This window comes from Alligator sinensis, unplaced genomic scaffold, assembly GCF_000455745.1.
Source record: "Alligator sinensis unplaced genomic scaffold, ASM45574v1 scaffold830_1, whole genome shotgun sequence".
NCBI classification, from domain to species: domain Eukaryota; kingdom Metazoa; phylum Chordata; order Crocodylia; family Alligatoridae; genus Alligator; species Alligator sinensis.
The window spans coordinates 1,269,240-1,293,351 of NW_005842309.1; the positions used below are offsets into that span (position 1 = coordinate 1,269,240).

Sequence of the window (24,112 nt, forward strand, 5' to 3'; positions counted from 1 at the left end):
CACGGAGCCTAGCAAACTTCGTGTGAGTCTATTCAGAGCTCTTTGGTTCGAGTACTTTCTTTGGTTGGCGCGACGGGCTCGCGGTTTAGAGCCTCCAACCAGACGACTGCAACTCAAGCAAGTTTTCCAGCCTACACTGCGACCATCTTCGGTGTAAGTAAACAATCTTTAAATCAACCATTAAGCGTCTGTGCCTAATTCTAGCGTGTTGCCTGTTTTCTCCGACCCAGCGTGCCCAGGCTGCTGGCCACACTCCGCGCGGAGCACAAAAAGGGCCCGGATCACTCCCGGCCCGCACACTTGTGATACAAATAATTTACCACAATTGTTTTCATAGGGAGTTTTGCCAAAGTATCATATTTACCTGAATCCAAGAAGACTTTAAATTTCACACAACCCCCCCGCCCAATAATTAGATTCTATATGTGGAAAATTATACATTTGTTATGATTTTCCATGTATGGAAATTAATTATTGGAGGATCATCTTACATTTGCACCCCCCCACCCCCACCTTGTTGCAACGGGGAAAGCAGCAACAGCAGGGGGCAAGCAGCAGAGAAAGCAAGGCTGAGGGCTTGCGACTTAGTCCTTGCCTCCTCCCCCCAACACACTACTTGTCCCCCACCCAGTGCCTGCCTCCTGTCCCTCTGCCACTTGCCTCCTTCTTGTCCCTGCCCCTCCCCAGCCACTTGCCCCCCAGCCCCTGTTACGTACCCTGTGTGTTAGCTCTGGCTCCTTGTCTGGCTGTGGGGCGTGGAGCACACAGTGGCTCCAGCCTCAGCCAGGCAGCAGCAGTAGCTCCAGCCCCAGGCCTGGCCCTGGATCAAGGCTGGAGGCAATGCTAGAGCTGCAGCAACTCCCCCACTACTGCATGGTCCTCCCCAGCACTTCTCTCACCATGCACCACGCTTTCCCCAACGTTCTCCCCAGGCCACACGCTGTGATCTCCCCCATGCTTGCAGTCCTCTCTCCACCACACCTCACCACACAGCCCCATGTCAGGGCTAGAGATGGAGCTGCAGCAGCCTCCTGCCACAGGCCAGTACTTAAATCTAAGACAAGGTTTCTTTTCCCTCCATGTTGAAAGGGGAAGGAAAATCTTGTTTTGGACTTGAGTAAATGTGGTATGTCAAGTCTCAAGTGAAAATTTAATGCCATCTTGAATTCTTTAATGCTAGCTTCTCTCATTCTCCCACTGGCAGCTTATTCCACTTTCCAGCAACCCCCTGGGTATCACAGTTCATCTTAAGAGCCCCCTAAACTTTGCTTTCATTTTTAGAGCATGGCTGCAGGTTATATAGCTTGCTTAGATGATAAACAAGCTGCTATTGGGTTACACACCCTTAGATGCTCTTAAACCCTCTGTAACTCTCCTCTTTCTCAGTTTTATAAGCTGTTTCTTGTCAGACATTCCACTTTTGCCCCATCTCTATGTTGTGACCTGATTTACTTTCCTTCTGCCCCTTTCTAATAACCTTTTAAAATTTGGTTAGCAAAAGTACATGCATCACTTCACCAGATGTGTCTTTAGGGCTCTGTCACAAACAAAATGGGAAGCCAAACCTCCATCCCTCTGAAAATTTACATAGGCATAACATAGTGGAAGATAATACATCTGTGTGATTTTGTTTCACTTCCAAAAACATGGAAAATGAAATATAGGAATCTAAATACATGTCCTCTTTGTCTTGTCATGGTACAAACAGTGCATTTGAGTACTGCTTTGGAGGTCTAGATTATCACTGGAAACCATGAAGCATTTCTTTCTAACTCTCAGTTGTCAAACACTTGTGTAAATACATAGAACTCTATGTTTTTGGGGTTTGCTATCTGGCAATCTTATTTGTCTATAAAGCATCATTTCAAACTAATAGTTCTGTGTAAGTAATAAGTGCTTATTTACATACACAAACCTTAGAGAGGCAATTCAGAAAGCTTTTATGAAAATTCAAGACTTATGTGGTCTCTATTATTTGTTGGGGGTTTTTTTAATTGCTCTGTGCTGTAGTTTCAGTAGAGCTCTGGAGTTCTCCTATTACATATTTTATTGAGAGTAACTCTGGGATCTGAATTCTTGTTATCTGTTACCTGGTTGCAGCTTTAGTAATGTATGATAGAAATCAAATGAAAGATCTTGCCCCATAATTGACTTATTTTGTACTCCTGCAGGGCTTGAAACTAGCAACTGAAGAATTTTGACATGGAGGCCACAGGACAGAATGTAGTTCAGTTCTCTATTTTTTATACTCCTCCTGCTCCCCTCCCATGAGATTTTTGTTTTGATCTGGAGAAACAACCTGAAAACTGTGATCAAGAAACCTTGATTTATTCTTCTGCTTCCCTTGTTTGTGCTTACTGGCATTTAAAAGGAGTAAAGTAGATCAAAGGTGATTCATGTAGTAAGCAGATTTGACACTGAAACAAATTAATCCACCTATTCTTAAGTGTCTCTTGGAGGTTTTCTTTTTTAGTTTTCATATTACATACTCTGACCCCCTTTTTTTTTTTAAATCCTCTGAATGAAGTGAAATATCAGAGTGTATTGCTCTGAACATCTTGCAAATGCAAAAAAGACACTTTTTGTTGCATACACTGATTCATTTTGTAGAGGTGCACCGATACATCAGTCTGATATCGGATTGGCACTGATATAAAGAAAGCTGATTGTATCAGAAATCGGCCTGATGTGGCTGATAATTTGGCCGATAAATGCCGGTGCATGCATGCAGCTGTGGTGCAGCACATAGGCAGCGAGGAGCACAGCCCGGCAGCTTAGAGAGCTGCATGCAGCTGGTAAGTCTGGTGTGGTGGAAGGGGAGTGGGGAGGGAAGGGGCATGGCGGGGGCAGATCAAGGCCCCTGTGGTGAGGGAGGGAGTGGGGCAGGGGCTGGGGCAGGTACTGCCCAGCTAGGGCAGTGCAGGGTGTGGGACGGAGCAAAGGTTTGTCCAGGGGCTATGGGGAGGTGGGCGCTCCTGCTGCTGCGTGCACCCCCGGGGGGGGAGCTGTTCCCCTGGATCTGTGTTGGGAGTGGGGCCTGCAGCTGTGGGCTGGGGCCAGGGGTTGCACCGGGCTCTTCCTGGCATATGGGGGGATGGGGGATTGGGCTGGGGCTGTGCTCAGGACCCATGGTGGCAGTGCTGGGAGGGGGCTATCAGGGGGATATGGCAAAATTTGGAGCGTCTGCAGCCCTTCCCCCTGTAGTCCCCCTCCTTTTGCCACCGCTGCCCAGCCCAGCCCAGCCCAACTACTGCCCGCCGGGAAGAGCCCCATACAGCCCCGGCCTCAGCCCACAGCTGCAGCCTACCCTACCCTGCCCCACGCAGTTCCTGGGGGCACATGCTCCCTTCCCGTGCCCTCCCGGGGTGTGTGAAGTGGCAGGAGCTGCCCCCCTCAGTGCCCCCCGGATGAGCCGTGGCTCTGTACCATGCCCCATCCCTCCCTGGCTGGGTAACGCATACCCCAGTCCCTCCCCCAGCTCCACTCCCTCCCTCCCCGCAGGGGCCTTGATCTGCTGGCCACCCCACAACATCCCTTCTCTCCACCCTTCCCTTCCACCACAACAGACTGTATTGGAAACTGGATTGGTATCTGCCAATATGCCTCCTTAAAAATCGGCTATTGTTTTTGGCCCTCAGATGTCTACTGGTGCACCCCTATCATTTTGCATGTGCATTGGTATTGGTATTTGGGAGGTTGCACTTTATTGGTTGCTAAACTTGCTGGTGAATGGTGCTGGCCTAAACTCTCTTTGGAAGGATCAGCTCTAAGGTATGAGGTTATCTCCATTTATTAATCCATTAATTCCTTAGACTGTCATCCAAGAAGCAGTTATGCCGCTGAACTCTGATGTGCATGCTTATACACTAGAGAAAGAAACTGAGACTTCTGTCTCATTCTCCAGAGGCCACTGGAATAAGTTCAGCTGGTATTGATGTTTGAGCATTACTGACCTGGGCTGGATATGAATTAGGGACAGAGATAAAAAAAAACCTGGCAGTACACCTTTCCCTGTCCACTTGTCTTCAACTCTTCTCTCCCTGTAATCCCTATAGCAGTCTTAAATCCCTTCACTGTGTGCAAGCCTCTGTGTGCTGAAAAATAGGTTTGAGATGCCGCAAGCTCCTCCAGGAATTTTGCCTTCTCAGCAATTCACCCCAGATCAACTATCTTCAAACATCATTGGTGGGAAAATGACACATATTTTATAACTCTCGCCACTGCCACTGTAATTAATTCCTATGAAGCTTATTTGCTCCAAGTCATTAAGATTGGAAGCTTGGTAGGAGCTTGAACTGGTGGAACTGAATATGAAGTTATGTTGCTATAAGGAGCAGTGTCCTGCTATGATGTTGAACTGTCATGGTGACACAGGGCTCATCTTCTACACCAGGGGTTGGTAACCTTTTGCCACAGTGGGCTACTATTTGTGACCCAACCCCCACCATAGGCCACAATCCTGCACCTTCTTGGTAATCAACAGATACTACAGATAGAAATAGATAGGAAAAGGCATGCCCTAGGACCCCAGGGATGTGTCCCCTGGTACAGCAGAGAACAAACTGAATTCACCAGGCACTAGGACCCTAGGGATGCTTCCTCCACGACTGTGGCTGGAGCGATTCCCTGAACTGACCTGGGCTGGCTCCAATCTACTCACGGGCTGGATCCGGCCCACAGGCCATAGGTTGCTGAACCCAGGGCCGGATTAATGCATAGGCAAGCTAGGCACATGCCTAGGGCCCTAAGTGAAGAAGGGGCCCAGTTGTGCTTATTTTACATATAATAATTATTGAGTTAAAAAAGTAATATAAATATAAAGTATTAAGTAGAGGCCCATGAGTTTATTTGCCTAGTGCCCGCTTAAGGGTTAATCCGGCCCTGACCGAACCCAGTACTACACTGCTGCAGATCTGACCCAGCTCCATTCATTTCAGGACAGTTTCCCCAAATTATCCATGCTGCTATCAATGGGATTCCCTTTTTGTATATAATTTTTAAAACTAAGAATGCAGGAATTCTCCCAAATCACAACTTAATTAGTATTGGGTATGATAGTTCACAGAATGATTTCTTCTTATATCCATTGACTAAAAACTTGCCTTGACCTTCAATCCATGTGCAGATTGCAGCTGCATATAATACAGGGAGTATAACAGGCAACACTTTATTAAAAATTCACAGTGTTTTAGGATTTTTTTTATTTTCAATCAGAGGTATGTAACAGGCTTGCTTTTTCTTCCCCCAGCCAAGTGTTCCTTCTCCAACATAGTCATTGTCCTGTAGCTCTTTGCCTACACGGATATGAAAATGGGATTGATGAACTCTGTGAGTGTGGCAGAAGAGGGGGGAGGTATTGGGAGGAAAAACATTCAGCCCCTCTGCCAATAAAGATAATGGACTTCTTCCTCTATTTGCAATGCATCTTTTCCAGCTGCTCAGAACATTGATCGAGGGGCCCTAAGAAAACACTATCCATCTTCTGGATGTGGCATTCACTGCTTATTTATTTATTTTGTAATAAAATAGTACTGTTTGTTCTCACATAGAGTAATGTGTATGATCCATAAATACATTGTAAAATATATCTGTAGCATGTAGTAGAGGTTTCCTGTAGAATATCCTATGAAAATCCATATTAGTTGATGCCACTGTTAAGAACATGTATCTCTTTAATCTTCTTGCCAGTTTTAAATAGAACATTTTTTTTTGCTTACTGAAGCAGGTTTACAGCATTATCACAGTATTATAGCTTGTTTAAAAATACATACAGTATCAACTAATGGTAACTGCAAGCAAGCTATATGCTTAAGCAGGGGTTTTGTTTGTGTTTTAACACATTTTCTACATTTTAAAACAGCTACTTATACTAATGTTACATCCAACACTTTGTTAGAAAATATTACTTACATTTGCTACCCACAATAGAGTTGTCATCTTTTTCCATGACATAACGTTACAGGCTACGAAAATAGAAACACGCCATTGTAAGCCTAGTTAAAAATAATTGCAAGCCTGGTTAGAAAAGTGCTTGCTTTTTTCTTGATAAATTAGGGCCTGTCCTACATGGTGCTGAGTGGCCTCAGCTCCCATAAAAGTGGAATGTCACCAGCACCTTGCAGCTCCTGGACCTTAAATGCGAGAAATGGAACTATTATCAAATTACAACATGGTAGCAAACTTAGGCCTCAATCCTGGGAGCTCTCTGAGCATGGGACTCTTGTTGAAATTATTGGGAGTTCTACACAAGCAGGCTTCAGGCTAAGCTGCTCCTAAAGGAGATCCTGGGAACCTTATTCAGATACAGCTCCCATTAGTTTGTAAAATTCGGGGGTAGATCATCCACTGGTGCAAATCTGCATAGCTTCATTGATTTTCATCAGCTATGTAGATCTGCATAAGCTGAGTGTCTTGTCCCTGATTTCCATAGGCCATCAGAGGTTTGATAAAGTAGGGACAGCAGGGATGGACCTATAGTTTCTTTGAGAACCAAGTCCTGATTAAAATGCAGGGTTGCATGGGTTTTACTTCTCACAAATGAGGCAACTGAATATATCTTAGGCTTATAATAAAGCTGTAAGAAATTTCCAAACCATTAGCAACTCTTACAAATTAGGTAAAACAAAGATATTTTTGCTTGGATATTTCAGTGGCTAGTGTCCAGACCTTTTCTCTATTTTCTTTTTTTAGGTAATGCAGAAATATTTCATATTGGTTCAATTGTTTATGAAACTAGTCCAGATGTGCTTTGAAACATACTCTTTTCATGGTCTTTCTGATATTCCTCTTGAGCTTTCTGCAGTTTTTTACCCCGCAGTTTCCACTTGTGGAAACAATAGGTCCCCAGGGATGTCATTATTAAAGAGAAAATAATAGTCAGCACTATTATCAGTGCAATAGTGGATGAGAGGGACCCCTCTAGCTGTTTACTTTCAGTGTCTCTTGTTGCATTCAGCTTCACAACATTTTCATATTCTGTTGAAGCCAAAAGTGCAGGTACAGAAGCTTCATTGAACTTGGGCCTCATTGGGATTCAGTAATTGTTCTCTTTCTTTCTCAGAATTTCTGAAGAAGCATGAACTATGATTTCCTCGTAGTCCAAGTTGTCCATAAAACAATTTTCTCTCAGCTTCTCAAGACATAGATTGGAGCTCAGAAGCGTTGCTTACTTATGAAGCCATGCAGTTTAAGAATAACAGGATATGTCACAACATTTACAATAAAGGTCATCTATATCCAGATGGGATGGAAGTCAGAAAGCGGTGCACATTATTGCCTTCTTTGTCAGGGGAAAAAAAAGGCTGCTTTAGCTGGCTGCCAGTTTTTGATTCTTTGTTTTCTTGAACGGATAATTGGAGAAAATCGAATCAATTTTCCAGTAACATTGTGGTGGCAGGGCTCATCCTTGGGCTTGAAAGAGAAATAAGCACTACAATGAATGTAGTTTACATCTTTTACATTTGTTCACAGTGCGAGTTTTGTTCCCTCCCAAGTATTCCCAAAAGAGAATAAATTCAAAGGCAATTTTTTTGCTGAGGGGTAGGCTTGCTTTCTCTATCATCATAGGAATGAACAGAGTTGGTTACAAAAGAAAAGCTTTCATTCTAATGAAGTTCCCCCCCCTCTTCTTTAATATTTGCTCTCAGATTCAGCTTTGTCTGGAAGGGATTATTTTCTTTTTGTCCTTTTTACAACTGGAAATTAGGAGATGTCTTCACTGATTGCAAATCTGGAGTCTGGAAAAATAACCTAGGTGAAAAATAACATAGGGTTAGGTAAGAGTTTAACTCTTGTGCCAGCTGTCGCCTGAGCTGAAAGCTAGGAACTCAAAGCCGTAACCTGGCATACTTGTGACACAACAGTAAATGTATACCATTTGTTTGATTTCTGTCTTCCCCAGTCCTGCCAAAACTTACTCACACGAGCAATTCCACTTAAGTAAAAGAAGCTAGTCTCATGAAGCAGGACAGCTGGGGTGAGTTAGAATTGCGGATCAGGCCACTATTATTCTTCAGGTGTCATTTTAAAGTTCAGTTTCAGGAGGGACAACAGAATGCAGTCCTCACTCAGTCATTTTTCCTTCCAATCAGGACAGCCAGATTTGTCCTAGGACATTTTTATTTGGTGAAGAGAGGTGGTAAAGATTTTCAGAGCTATTTATATGAAATAACAGATTGTTCCAAACCTCCTCCACCCTACTCCCAAATGCTTCAAGGCTAGAATTAGGTTTTAGAGATGTTGCCACACAGCCATTTGTTCTGAGATTCTCCATATAATAGGATGCAATTGTAATTGATCCTGCTCATGAAAATCCATGACTCATCCCACTCAGGCTAGCAGGGAACTGAGGGTCTCTTTTACTAATTAACAATACTTCTAAGCCATTCTCGTTTGTAATAAAAACTGTTTACTATAGATTAACATTCTGTTGGTGTTAAAAGATGTAAATGAGCAGTTCTTGTCTGTTAGAAACAATATGTTCACATAGTCAGAAATAAATGTTAATTTTAAAGAAAGTTTAAAAGCCATCTTTACCGTAGCTCAGAACAATAAAATACTGGTTTGTAAAGCTGATTGAAAGCCTACTGTATAGAAAAAAATACAGAGGTAGAGAACACCAGTTCCTTATAATTAGTAAATCTCCCTCTTGCACTGCTGGTGTGGGGGTATCTCTAAAGCTTTTGTTCAGGAGGATGTTATAATGCCATGCATTTCTAGAAACATCACTGCTGTCATACTACCTAGTAAAGGGAGTCAGGATGAAGGGATTTAAGAGCTGCTTCTCCCATTGGTTCCCAATGTTCTTGGATTGTTGACCACTGTCGAGCCTGAATTTATTGCAGACACCTGTGCACCCCTCTTACCAAACTTCTAATTAAAAAGGGATGGGAGGTACAATGCATGAAGTAATTCCCATGATTTCATGGACTATCAGTGGACAACAATTTAGGAATCACAAGCCTTAGGCATCAGGGATGATATGCCTAGTATTCATGCAGGAGTGTATGGGTATTGGGGCTGCTCAGCACCTTTGAAAAACAGGTTAATCTAACTGATAATCCATTCAATATGGATCCATCTTTAGCTGAGCTATAGCAGATACATTAGCAAAGTTTAAAACCATAAGGCATCTGGTCACTTTTATGATACTGAGTGGGATTTCTTTGCAACTCCTTTAAGACAGTCATATATTTAAAATCTAAATGGGGATGCTTTTGTGGCAAGGTCTTTTGGGGCTGTGAAACACTGGTCTACTTTCAGCCTTCTATTTTTGGTTAGACAGAGGAGTTAGGGTCCTATGGTTAAAATGTTTGCCTGTAAATCAGATCTGAGGGTTCAATTCTTGGCTCAGCCTCAGATTTCTTGTTGGATTTTGAACAAGCTATTTAATATGTGCTTCCAAAATATATGTGTTAATGCTTCTGTTCTCTCTTCTGTCTTGTTTATCTCATATATGAGCTCTTTGGGGCAGGGAGTATATCTCAGTATATGTTGGCACATGCCTAGTACAGTGGAGCCCACAAATCAGTCAAGGCCCATAGGCACTGCAGTAATGCAGAAGTAAATAACAATTTGTGCTACCTGAGCTCTCCCTTATGGCCCTTCTCTCTCTCTCTGCCCATGCCTCTGGCCACTATAGAAAGGAGGGAGATAAGACAAAGGGACCACTAGATGTCCCAGCCAAAGCTGGGGCTTTGCATTGTCTAGGTTGGGTCAGTGACTATTTCAATATCGTCACCTGCACTATTATGACCAGATTTGAACAAAGCCAACCATTGAAACAAAACCAGTTGTTGTTTACATGTGAAGAGCAGACTTTGTTAAAACCATTCTCTAGCAGTGCAGCAGTACCTCAGGAACAAGCCCTTAATAGTTTTAAGGAACTGGGGGGAAATGCATTATTTAGACAATGGAATTCCTTGGCAGGGATTTTGTTGAAGCTAGGAATGTAACAAGATTCTCGAAGGGAGTGACTGTTTCTACAGATAGGATAATAATAACCAGAATTATGAAAGTTAAGGCTAAGAAGGGGAATGGGAGGGACATAGAACTTCATGCTTCAGGGCTTATGCTAATCAGGATAAAGATGAGACCTTCATGAGGGAGCAGATTATGCCGCATCTGCCTACTGCAAGTTTTTTTTGCACCATCTGCTAGTACTGTCAGGGACAGGACACTGCACTAGGTGAACCACAGCTTTGATCAAGTGTGGCAATTACTCTGTTCCTATGGATGTTCTAAGTAGTAAATTAAATATTTTGGAGATTCCTACCTGCGTTCTCGGACACTGAGGCAACCTGGGAAAAAACAACTCTCCCACTAAAACTAAGGCATATTTCTCAGCCAGTTTATGCTCAAAGTAGAGGGATTAATAACACTGGTAGCTTTTATCTTAGTTCATGTAACTTCAGATAGTATTGCTATTCATATAAGTATGTAATCCTTTTTTATTTAAACAAGATTATGAAAAACAGCCTCCAATAGAGGTTATTTCTTCCATTTCTGTATTCAGATTGCATTTATAAAATGCAAGTTCCTCTCTCTTCATCAGTTGTTTCTATCAGTCCTTTAAGTGAAAATGCAGTACTTTAAATGTGGTCACCTTCAAAGATCCTAGTCACCACTTAGCAATTAAACTATAAATATGATCTGGCCTCTTTTGAGTAAAAGGTTATCCGTTAAAATTTCTAACTGCAGTATTTTGCAAAAACTGTTGGGGGATGTTAGAACTTGAATACATTTTCTGCATGGTGGATTGTGTTTTATTAGTCTGTAATAGATGACAAATCATAGCATCTACATTTATTGAAGTCTCCTATTGAAATTTTAGTTCCTGACTTCACTGATGACTTCGCTAAACATTAGGTCCTTAGTGCTTCATTTAAATTTAGCCATGTCTTTTTGGAACTGCATTTAAATCATCAGATTAGCTGCACACATTTGCAAAAATCACAAGTGTCAAGTGGTGTATGTAGGGTCAAAAACTATTCCCATAAAAATATAGAAGCCACCAGATTCTCATGGGCAAACTTCCCATTTAAAAAATATTCAGCAGGTTCTATTATTTTCTTGGACACAAAGTTACACTTGCCATGTAGGACCAACAACTATTGATAACTTACTGTCCTTAACATCTAGGACAGTTCAGCTGTATCTGTCGTATTTGTGGCTAGACTTGTGTCACAGGAAAGGAAAACTGCTTAGCTGTGGAGAATTCACTCACTTCTGCTCATTTTTCAATACCTAACATCTTGAGAATTGAAAGACTCCACAACAGTCAATGAGTTTTCCCATTGATTTCAATGGGGTGAAGAATTCACCCTTGGTTTGCAAGCCAGGGGCCCACTTAATTGAAATGTAGAGAGGAAAGAAGAGTTTGTTTCTAAATGAAATGCTTTTCATAATTCTCCATTAGGGATCAGTGCATGTTTTAAAGGACAAAAGAATCTTCAGTATGGAACATATTAAAAGCTAAGAATAATATTATTTAACAGTGAAGTCTCAAAAGGAATAAGAATGTGTTCCCTGAACAACAGGAAGTAAATGCATTTTGTTTGCCTCAAATATTGGAGAATAAATTAGTCTTCTGAAGTTTAGTTAAGATTTCAAGTATGATTGCAAGATTTACAGTGTCTCTCGGCTAAACATTGTCAGCTCCTTATCTCATGGTAAACTCACATGCTAGGAACAGGCATACCTAATACCACCCTAGGAAAGTAGGGCTGGAAGGGACCTTATGAGGTCATCTAGTCCAGTCCCCTGCTGAAGGAAGGATTGTCCCTGACTAAAACCATCTCAACCAAGTGTCTATCCAACTTGTCCATGAAAATTTCCAAGGATGGAAATACCACAATGTTTTAATTCTTTTCCAGTTAGCATTCATTGAAGTAAGTTGGGCAGAATTGGACAAGACATTTTCACAAAATGTGTTAGTTTGGGATCAGAAAATACCAGTTTGTTAAAAGAAAAGCTTTTTGTAGCAAATGGTGAGTTTTGACAAATTTCTTACTCCTTCTACTCCCCCTTCCCAGAAACCTTTGAAATTGTCAAAATAAAATATTTTGACATTTTTTAAACAAAAAATTCCAGTTTTCTGGTTTGAAACGACTTTCACCATTTAAGCTAATCATATTAAATATATACATAAATTGTTAAAATCTAAACAAAACCTTGCAGACTTCTTGAAATGAATTGAGTGTTTCAAATCAACCAAACTGACTTTTTTTTTTGCAAATGTTCTTTTGTGGAAATTCTTGAGATTTTTTTACTCTGTCCTGATTAGGGAAGAACATTAGAACATTTGTCAAAATCTCAAAGTGTTTTATGGAATGGGAAATCCAGATCCCACCTATGCCTAACAGTAGCTTGTATTGGGGTAAGTAAAGTCTGTTAATGTTAAGGTGATGAAAAATCTTTTACTAAGGGTGTTTAAGTGGCTGTTGAGCAGAAACATGGGACTAAGCCACTATAGTCACATCTATACCTCCAGCTGACTGTGTCCTACCATGGTGCCTTCAAACGAGCAGCACAGCTTCATGTGTGCTGCCACATAGACTGGAAATGGCATCACTGTGTCCACTTGCTTAGAAGGCAGAAGGTTAATTAGTACTGCTGCTGATTATTTAGAGCTACATCCTACCTATTGTCCTTTGTCTTGGAGCACCCTAATGTATGAGGTAGGTTACAACTCAGCAGAAGTCACTAGGGAGGCAGAATCTGTAAGGTTCTTTGGAAAGGGCTGGTCTTTCCTTTTGTGCTGGCAGGACATTCTCTATGCTGCTCAGTGGGATTAGTGAATGGATTGGAAATCTCTTCCGTTTTTGTGGGAGAGAAAAGAACAGTTATGGTTCACAGGAGAAGCATTTCTAGACTGTCTTCCCCATTACTGCCAGCCCCAAACCAAACCAAACAAACCCTAGAGCGCTTCAGCTAAAGATTACTTTCCATTAGCCAGGTTTGGCAAAATGGTTCAAAGCTGAAAATGACATTTCTTTGTTTAATGCTAATCAGCAGCTCAATGATTTCATTGAGAATTGCCTACCTGCATGTGAGGGCACCATTTGGCCTCCTCTGTTTGTCACTTTTCTTTTTATTAATAAACTAACAATTTGCTTCTGACTCATTTACAGAATCCTTTAAAACTAAGTGCAGGGTGAGATGCAGGGGCTTTCTTTGTGGATCTATGTTGCAATCAGGCAAGGACAGGCTGGTTCCTGTGAGGTGCTGAGATCTCTCATCTCCATCAGAAGGATCAAGTTAGGTGTGAGACATTTGAATAGTGAGTCTATTCATTTATACTCTAGTTTTTTCTTGTTAACCTAAATCCTCCTTGTTCGACTGTCATTTTATCAGTTCAGTCAAAGTGGGCTAGAAAGTCTTATAAACCAATCTGAGGAAATTGAAGATGGAGTCATGCGCTTAGTTACCCAACATCTTCCCAAAGTAAAGGCTATTGGACCAATGATATAATTTTGCTCCAGGTGAAGTCACTAGCAAAACTCACTTTGATTTCAATTGGGGGCAGGATCTGTAGTTCCTGGTTTATAATTCTTTCTCTCTCTCTCTGCATTTTCAAATAAAAGAGCTTTCCTGAGTGGTTGTACTATCTTAAATATGTATTGGCTTTTGTTAATAGAGTTGTAGTCTCTCTTTCTTCACTTGGCTTCTAAATTTCCTTGCTGCCTTTTGAATTGTATCTTCTGTTTTTATTGCATTATGGAAAAATGTTCCCAGTTTTTCCTCTATTTCCATCCTTTTAGTATAAGAATATTGGAATGGTGTGTATCCAGCATAGTATAAGCCAGATAGGGAAACACTGCTTCTCTTGGTTTAGCACTCCAATGTGTGGCAACATTGACTAATCCTGTCACACTCAAAAGAGCAGATGAAATCCAGAGGGGAAGTGAGCAAATGGAGAGCAGGGAAAGACTCCAAAGAAGGAAACAGTTAGATGTTTCTGTCTTTCTACCTCATTCTGGCTGCTTGAGGTTATTTTTCATAATCTTCTGCTTATGGGCTAAGGGCCAAATTTTAAAAGGCATTCAGGTGTCTAGAGATGCAGAGACCCCTTCTGGCATTTTCAGAATTGCTTAGGTACATTTATAATCCCCGCTATAGGCCTAGCTGCATATTACGGTACCTAAATGCCCCTTTGTAAATCTGGCCTTATGGTTTTGAGCCTGCGATGTGCTCAGCAGCTTTGACTCCCACTGAGTGCCAGTAGAGCTCTGTGCATCACAGAAGGCACCGAGCACCTTTTAGGATCAGGACTTAAAGGTAAATTCTGAGCTATTGCAGAGCAGCAGCCTCATCACAGTAAGCTTGTAACATTACCAGCTATAGAGGTGAACGTCTGTTCAGTGTATTTGAGAAGCCCCAAAATGAAGTGACCCTTTTTAACATTAACTTTCCCAATCATAAATCTCAAAATATAACCATCACCTGATCCTCAAACCTGTTCATTTACCCACCCCCATAAGCTCATTTCAAACAAAAACCTTTCCGTTATGTCCTGTATAATAGCAAGAAACTTAAATGAAGATTTAAGCAAATCAATTAGTCCTTTAATTAAGCCTATAAAATACTAGCCCTAATCTCTCAGAATACTTTATCCTATTTTTATCTTAATGAGCAAAAAATCTCTGCTTTTAACAGTTTTCAGCCTGATCGCCCCTTTTTGGCTTCATTAAATTACGTTCTGAAATATGACTCGGTTTTTTTTTCCTAGCTCCCTCTGAATGGGGTGGGTTTTCTCTCTTTCTACTTACTGTTGCCTTGTTCACTGTGAAAAGGCTTCAGGTTGTATGTAGCCTTATAATAGCCTAAGTTAATGTATTAATTCATAATACCCCTTTCAACCTTCGTGTGAAATTCAAACCAGCCCCCACCCCCGCAAAAAATACAAGCAAGGGCCCAATCCTATTCCCATACAAGCCAACTCTTACAGGACCCTAGCTCTGCAAACCAAAACTATAGTATGTTCTAATACCTTTGAGGGACATATTGAGGCTGACAAAAGTAAATCTCTTCAGAGCTGAACCATTGTTCTAGGTTGGTTCAGTGGGCTGAATTCTGAGATACTGAACACGCATCTCCTGTTGCTTTGGACCGGAGTTGCAAGTACCCAATACTGCTCCAAATGTGGCCTCCTCCCGTCATCATATATCATGTGTTAATAATGACTGGATTTCCTGGGCTTTGTTGATTTATACAAGATTTTTCTGGGTTAGATTTCCAGCTTTCTTAAGCATTTCATTTAAATTGAACAGAACTTAAGTTGGAGAACTGAAGTAACAAATCTACCATATCTCTGTGCATTTCAGCTATGCCTTAAATTAAAATTAATCTTTCTAGCTTCAGGGGTTGTTTCTACAACTCTAGTGGTCTGTAACAGGGTCCCACCCCAGGGTTCACCATAACACCCTGGAGCCTCTCTCAGTCCTTGCCACTTTTTCCTTCCTAGGGTAATCTCCCTTTCAAGTCACCTGCCTACTTGATGTAATTATGCTCTTTAAAAAGGGAGGTTGGCTTAGAGCTCCCCAAGCAAGATCTCAGCTCATGAACACAGGTGTCACTGCACATCACCATAAGGGCTAATTACATGGCCTCCTCATCTCTCCTTCTAGCCATGCCCAAGCCTCACAGATGTTACCAGTCATTGGGCATTAAGCCCCATTTTCCAGTCCAGTCAAATCTCTCATCCATGGGCCTTCAGTCTCGGTGTCAACTCCACAGTGAATGTGGAACCTGGAACAGTGTCCATCACTGTTGGGGCCTCCAGCACTGGTGCCTTTAACCATCCCAGCCCTTCTTAGGCTCAGGCTTCAGTATGTACCTCAAGCAATCTCAACCCCTCTTGGGCATAGGCCTGCATTCTCTGTCCCTCCTGAGCTCAGGCCTCTACCTCCAACAGATTCTGCCCTTCTCAGTCTATAGGTCCCCTGGCCCTGCTTGTTCTCACCCCTCATGGGCTTATGAGTCCCTGACCCTGGCTCTTGCCCCTTGTGGGCTATGGCTCCCTGACCTTGGCTGCTCTCATTACTTCAGCTGTAGCCTTGTTTCTTGGCCTTGGTCCCTATCCCTCAGGCCCTGGCCCATCTGCCAGCCAGTTGAGACCTCCACTGATCCTACAGTCTCAATCCCTAACCCACCTATCTTGCCCACCCCAGATCAGGTGTTAGTCAGGAGCCTTTCTACAATCCTTCTGCTCAGGAGCTCCTCTCTCCATGCCTTCCAGGTCAGACTGCCTGTCCAGCTCAGGCCCTGGGCTTGTATCCTAAAAGCTCAGCCCTTTTTGGGTCATGTGACTTCCTTGATTGCCTTCTGCTTCACCTGTAGCCTGCTTCTTCTGCAGCCTGTCTTCCCTTAAAGTAGGAGCCCCAAGCTCCCTGCTACATGATCTCAAGTGTTTATTGTGTACAGCCATGACGTAATAAACCTTAGTGGCTTCTAAAGTTTAGTTATCGTCTCTCATGCAACAGTCTATGCTGACAAATGTAATGGGCTGTGTATACACAGTGTATGTAGATCCCTGTGACAGTTGCTATCGCCTATTTCCAAGGGCAGATTATGAGTAGACTGTACACTGGATTAAATGTTTAGTGATTTCCATCCCCAGTGCTGCTCAAGTTATGCATATGCAACACTCGTTTTCACTTCAGTATAAGTTTGGGTGAAAGGCAAGCTAATCACCTTGACCTGTGTATATGCCGTGTTCTACAGAACAGATGTGGGATTAGATGGAAGTAATAGTTGTGGTGAATGACCTTTATGTATACCAGCAGTTCTGTGCTGTAATGAAACATCTTGGGAACTGTCAGATGTTCTCATTCCTTTTGTGTATCTATATTCAGATTTTTATAAAATGCACAGCAGTGAACTGGTATCTGGAGAACTGTGTTGTATCAGAGCATCATTCTCTGTCTATTTGAATGAGTCTCTTCCTCCAGCAAGTACACTCTGAAGTAGGCTTCACTGCAGCATGTGTACAATTGTGGTTGTATTTCTCAAACCTGCATACAGCATTACTGTCTTCAAAGGATGGATCTGGCAGATAAGCCAGCATTTTTTCCCTACCAGAAAAACAGTCTTACATAATCAGTTCCAAAATGCCCCTCATGTTAGCAGGTGCATGCATCTTTGTTATCTTTGGAAATCAGTTTCCTTGGTCAACTTTATTTCTATCTTTTCTTCTGCATTCTTCTTCACTTAGCCCTACACAGATACTCCTTATTCCACCTCTCAATATGAGGAGCATCTAACAAGCAGCCTAGGAGTTCTGTCACATTTTTCTGCTACATTACTGTATGAAGACATAACTCTGCATTCTGGATACCCTGAATGCTTCCCACAGCCTGCATAACCAACTCTTAAAGTCTCTCACAATGAATGTGCAATAAGTTTTTAAAGATCTCTCTGTCCCAGTGCTCCATCTTGCATCTCTCAGAGTCAGAACAAGTGTTCAGCAGCCCAGATACAAATAGACTATTTTAGTTTTTCCATAAATTGCAACATGGATTTTTTTTTTTAAAAAGGGAACATGCTTGCACCTGCATTCGATTTAACAGAATGCAGCATCCTCACAACATCAGTTAAAAAATTGAGACCTTCAGTACCCTTTACATTAACTATAGGTTTTTATTGCAGATTCAGGAAGGTTCTGGGTCTGAACTAATTGTCTGGTTGCAAAAGGAGAATGACTGAATGAGTCTTTTTCTCCTGCCACCCCCATCACCCCCCTCCCTTTTTTCCTGCACCATTGCTGGTGAGGAAAATAATTATGGATAGGATGTTTCCACTGATTTTAGATACAAGAAAGATGCTTCAAGAAGAGAAACTCCTTCAGGGATAATATTTTTGAAAATGCCAAAGAGAGAAAAAATGTTTGAACATTCAATGCTCACCTAACTCATTTTAAAAAGACTTTCTCCTTCCAGCCAAAGTGTCTGTTCTGGATGACTAGATCCAGCCAAAATTGTAATGTATTCAGCACAGAGGGTGTTGAATCTTCCAAGATGTGCAGGAAAAATAACAAGTTAGCAGGAGGGAGAAAGCAGGAGATGGGGGGAGCGATAGATGGCATTTTGGATGCTGCTGCAGAGCATCAATGGATGTCTGGAAGGAGATCACCTTTATTTGCCCCCACCAGTAGGCTAGGGGATGTTGGGGTCTTTAACAATGCATTCTGAGTGAGTAGAAGCATCAAGAACCCTTTTTGCTCCTCCTAACCTCAAAACAGAAGTAATAATTTGGGATGGAAAAAACTAAGGTGCAATGGAGCTAGGCTCTGTGTGAGCTGAGACTGAAGAGCAATGCAGTGAGGGAGAAGGGAATAAAGACTTTCCACAGCTATTAGAGGTGTTCTAGTGAGAGTTGACTTTGCCTTTTACTTGAAAGCAGCGTGAAAAAGTGAGAAGTTAGAGATCCGCATTACAGATCAATGGGCATGATCTATATCAGGGTGGTCTATGTTCCACGCCTGTACGTCTGGGTTGAAGGTGGAGATGAATGCTATAGCTATGTGTGGAAAGGCATGCCTGGAGCATGTGGAAGGGCGGGGTGCATGTTAACGTGGAAGGAGGAATAGTGGATATGTGGAAGGGCTGCCTACTCAGTGCATGTGTGTAGAAGGAGGCAGAGAGGAGCCACATAATACTTGGATGGAGAGGGGTGCATGTTGCATGGATGCACAGATTAAGCTGGCGGGCGGGAGGTGCATGGTGGCTTTATTCACGGAAACGACGCCTGGTGCTGTGTGGAAGGGAGTGGGGCACAGGCTACCTGGGTGGAGGTGGATCTGGCAGCACATGTTACATGGGTGAAGAGGTGCGTGCGCGACAGGCAGGTGCATGGGCTGTGCGTGTGCCATGTATGCGAGTGCTGCGTGCCTGGATCGCAGTCCGGCCGGCCGGGCAGGGCGCCGCGAAGCGGGCAGGGCCCGGGCCGGGGCTCCGCGGAGCTGTCCAGGTGCTGAACCTCCCGCGGCTGCGGGCAGAGCCTTGCGGTAACTGACTACAGCAAACGAGCAGCCCTGCAACTTCCCAGGAGCTGCGCTCTTTGCCATGCACCCGCCTGCCCAGCCGGACAAAGGCACGTCTTGAGCATGCATTTTCTAGGGCTCTCGTCTCCTCGGGCTTCTCCTTCCCATCCCCGGGTTAGCACGGAATTAACTCATCAGGGAGATTTCCTGGCGCAGAGCCACACGTGCCCTCTGCCCGCTTTACCAAACGGGAAGTGAGGAAGCCTTTCGGTTCCCTTGGCTGAAAAAAGAGCAGCCCACTCCCCCTCCGCACAATGGATTCAACATAACCATGCAGCACTTACCTTCCCCGGCCACATCTTTCTCAGCGCAATGAGCTACTTTGGAGGGGAAGGATTGTCAGGGGCTTTCTCGGCTGTCAGCACTGGGAGCCCCACGCTGAAGGCAGGTCATGCATGAGGTCTGATACGCTGCCGGCTATCCCTTCTCATCTCCCGTGGTCTTAAAACCGAGAGGCTGATCTGTCTTGAATAGGCGGTTGATTTGTGCTGCAGACCCAGAGAGGCTGAAATAGCTGCACACACCAGCCACCTCAGCAGCACTCACTGAGCCTAGCCAAAGGTTTCAACTTTATTTAGGGGGAAGAATGGATCACATGAGGAGCTTCACCAAACTGGGAGGAGCATGTTAGTGCAGAATCAGGTCACTCACATCAAAACCCGGGAGTTAGTCACAGACACAAAGATTAATAGTGTTAGCATAATCCAGGCGTAAAAAGCAGGCTGAGACAAAGCCAGGAGATGCTCGCAGGAATTAAAGGCTTCTCGTTTTCTTCCCTTATCTTTGTCATTTAGCAGGTTAAGCTCTTGTTCTTTTGAACAGGTGAGTTTTGCTAATTAAGCGAAGCAAAATGCTGAGTGGGAAAATCAATGTTTTCACTTTCCCTGTGTTAGTCCAAGATGTTTTACAATTTGTTTTGAATAGCTCAAATACCTTGTTTGTTTTTCTGCCTATGCTCTGGCTTTTTGGAGGATTTCCTGTGATTTAATCACAGATAAAGAGGGAGATGCCACAGATCCACGCTGAAATAGGACAGAAATCTCACACAATGGTATCCGTTTTACAGTGGTTTCTGATTCAAATCACTCATTTGCATCTCTTGATCAGACAAAGCAGGGTGGGCTGGTGGCTAAGGTTTCACCATCCCATTGGCTGAGAAGTGGTGGTGGAATCAAATTTCTGCAGTGCCCTACCTTGGACAGTGGCCACCATCTACTTCCCTTGGGAATGGCCAGAGCCCAGGTGGGGCAGAAACTGAAGGAGGTGTTACAGGAAGGCTTGCAGTGTGATTTCTGCAATCTTTAATCAATGTGTCTATTTCACCACTAAAACACACATTCAGATAGGTGAGTTAAACTTGCTGGCCAAAATCTTCAAGCTCAGATGCCTAAACAGGCATCTAAGTAAGGGGCCTGTTTTTTTAAGGTGTTGAGCAACTTTTGTTCTTTTGTTTGGTCTCATTTCCTGGCACTCCTCCTTGTGCCGCCTTTTTTGTCCTCATTTGCCTTTCCATTGGGAGCTCAATGGGAATGGAGAGCATTTAGCACCCCTGAAAATAAAGGGACATTGTTTTGGGCCCAAATAAATTGTCTCCAGCATAGATTACAGTCTAGAAACTGAATCCAGCCAATGGGAAAGCAGGAAAAGGATGGATATAACTGGGTACAACTGTTCATTGTCATCCAGACTTGCAGTACATGAGCCAGCTTTGGCAGTTAAAGATGGAATCAGTCAAAAAGTTTAGTTCTTGGCAGTCAAAAGGTTAATTCTTATTAAAGGAATCAAATTAGTGTATCTGAGGCAGCCTGCTGTTAGAATTGGTGCAGTTTCATCATCCCTGGGAAGCTAAACCACAATGTGGTTGAAAATATGCTGCCCTGAGTTCCCAGCTACACATAGTCCTTTGCTACTTACCTTTTGGGGATGCAACTTATACCATCTTCTCCCCACTGCAGCAGTCCTATTCTTCAGCTCTTGATTTTTTCTTGGAGACTTCCATGTGCCCTTAAGGGTAGTAGGGGAAAGCACTTCCAGTATTCTACGGGTTGTTCCATATGCAGGACTCAACAAAGGAAGTGAAGAGAAAACACTTTGCATGTGCTCCTACAACATACACCTGCTTTAGAGAGAGCAGCAGTCTGATCCACAAGTGAGATTGCTTTTCAGAGTCTAAAATGACTTAGGTTTCTGGGTTAGACCCTGGAGCTATTCCCATTCTGCTCCCTGTTTAACTTCCTTTCAAGTGGGTAATGGATGGGGTTTGATGCGATGCATCTTGTTTGTTCCAGTGGGGTGTGGACAGCCTGAGGCATTTGCTTTGTTTTACACTCTAATGTGAGGTCAGGACAGCAAAATAACAAGGCTTGATATCTACTGGTGGAAGGCTTTCTGGAATAATTAAGCCTTGCCCCAATGCAGGAAAGATATACTGCTAAAAAGGCTGCAGTAATGTCCATCAGCCCTGAATCTACAGGTGTAACCAGAGGAAGATTTCTCGGTTCATGTACTGCAGAAAATGTCATAGAGTTGCCAACTGAGGTCCATTTTGCAAGTAGCGGTGTAGGAGGCAAAAATAAGGGTGGTAGGGATATGACATAAGCAGGGCCAGTTTATACCCTCTAATGCAGTCCCCCAAAGCCTCCAGGCCTTGTCTGGGTTATATCAGAGGCCTGTCAACCCCAGTGGTGGTTCAGGTTTGGGAAGGTGCAACTGTGGCTTTGTATACTCCACTGTCATTTTAGTCCTGGCCTGGTCTGTCGGTCATTTGCCTCTGAGGTGAAGCACAGAGTCTCATCCCTTGTGTTTAGGCACAAGTAGGAACGTATTATCAATTGTGTATGTGCACACGTGTGCATGCACATGTGCACTCGCATGCAATCCCCCGTGTGAGAGAAGTTTATTGTCCAGAGTGGGGAAAAGTGATTGACAATGGGATTTAATTTCTGAAGCTGTAGAGGGCATTATTGCCCATTCTCAGATACATTTTCAGCCCAAGGCCAAATAGCTTTCCCTGTAGACCATAGCTTTCCATTTAAACCTCCTTCTAAAATGATTTTATACACAACTTTAAAACATTTTTGTTTCTGTTGAAAGAGCTATGTGGTTATTTTGACCAGTTACAGAACCTGAGAAACAGAACCTTCTACCTGTTTGGATTAATGTAGGTAAAATTTTCTCTCTGTTTTTGTACGCGTTTTTTTCTTCCTCCACATCTTTCCCCACACACTCCTATAAAAGAGTTATTTTTCTCTGTGAACACTATTAGGGTAAGCAAAGCCATCCCAGTATCTGAGGGAGTATTTGAAAATGTTCTCATTTATTTTTATGCTACACAGACTCTTACTTTTTCCAAACATTTGTTTCTAATCTGACAACATGACTAGCAAGCTAAAATGTGAGACAGAATCAGATTTGCTGTTTGCTGAACTTTTCTCTTTTTCTGGTCGCATAACCATAACCAGTCTCAGCCAAGCTGAAGATGATCACAGGGTCAAAAGACTGTTGATCAACTATGGGTCAATATAGGAGATATGTTTCATGTGGCATGACCCTTTCTTCTTCAGAAAGACAGTCTTTGGAAACCCAATGAAGCAATAGATCTTCTATATCATAGTCATGGCAGTGAGGGCAATGGGCCTACTTTAAAGCCTACTGAAATCAACAGAAACACTCCAGTGCATGCTGTCTTGAAAATGAACAGCTCACAGCTGCTGAAACACTTGGGCAGCAATTCTCTATTCTCTCAATCTGCAGTGAAATGTTCCCTTTTTTATTATCATAGAACTCTTTGGAGTTCCAGTCAAATTATTAAAACTTAAATTGCTTATCATTTCTAAATATCATAGACTAATAATTAGTAACGCTTCACAGTTCTAGAGTGCACTTTAGCTAACCATCTAAAGTGCTTTATAAACACTAATTAATTAAGTCTTGCACCATTTCTGTGGTGTAGGTAACAGATACAAAGGGATTGCTTTCAAGATAATGCTTTATCCTTTTTGTACTTTCAACACTTTCATTGTTGTCAAGGTGATATCTCATTATGTAAAAATTCAAGTAGAATACCCTTCAGGTGTAATGGTTACTGTTTCACCTTTGTACATGAAGGAAAGGAATATAGGTTTCCTTATCATTCCTGTGTTATATAGAAACTATTGGAATCCACAACTGAACAGACGTACATTAAAAAAAGAATCACCGAAAGCTAAATTTCTCATCCAAAGCAGGCCATCAAATCTCCACTTCATCTGGTAAAGTTATAAATATTGACTGCATGGGAAGAGCTAAGATTTGTTGCCAAACATAATGAAATAACAACAGGTTGTGTAAAAAGTTTCTGTGGATTGTACTGCTTGTTTGGTTCTCTCATTGGTACCAAGGAGAAAACTTGATTTTATTGGTAGACATAGAACTAATGTTATTGAACAATTAGTTTATCTTCTACTTCTGTAAGACTACACAGTGCAAAAAAATGCTTCTCTCCAAGCTGCCACCACATGTATTATCATCTTTATCTTTAAATGAGTGTTTACTGGTCACAAAACACAGAGAGGGTTTTGGGTGTCTTTACAAAGAGACAAGGATTTCTTAGGGTGATATCTTTTATTGGACCAATTGTGTAGCTGGGATAAAGTTGGACAAGTTTTCAAATGTAAGACATCTTTCATCAGGGTCATTCAAAAGTTTGTCTAACTTCATCCCAACTACATAGTTGGTCCAATGAAAGATATCACCTTAAAAAATCCTTGCCTCTGGGCCATCACAGCTACAACATCACTCTTACACTACCAAGAATTTTCAAATAAATTGTTGATTGAAAGTTATCAGCATATTGTTCTGACAAGAAGTGTTATATTGTGAATGGGTATTCATGGTATTCTATATGAGAAAAGAGGGAAATATTGGAAACTCTTTGTTTCAAGAAAGAAGCAAATAAGAAGGAACTTGATAGAGCTTATACAACATACTGAATACTATATAGAGAGTAAATCAGGAGCTCTTAATTGTCCCGTGTCATAAAACAAGAACAAGGAGACATTCAATGAATGTGAAGGGCTATGTCCTCACTACAAG

At 42.4% G+C, this 24,112-nt stretch overlaps 1 protein-coding gene across 3 annotated transcripts in view; it reads left to right on the forward strand.

Moving 5' to 3' along the window:
* The window catches only part of CUNH8orf48 (chromosome unknown C8orf48 homolog), a 163,931-nt gene that overhangs the window by 36,803 nt on the left and 103,016 nt on the right, over nt 1–24,112 (forward strand). The window contains exon 7 of one of the 3 annotated variants that reach the window (XM_025209815.1): nt 7,061–7,101. The exons of the other annotated variants lie outside the window; for them this stretch is intronic. Within the exon in view, the coding sequence (XP_025065600.1) occupies nt 7,061–7,086 (26 nt within the window). The 3' untranslated portion in view covers nt 7,087–7,101. Of the gene's footprint in view, nt 1–7,060; nt 7,102–24,112 lie in introns of those variants that run through there. 3 annotated transcript variants of the gene reach the window in all.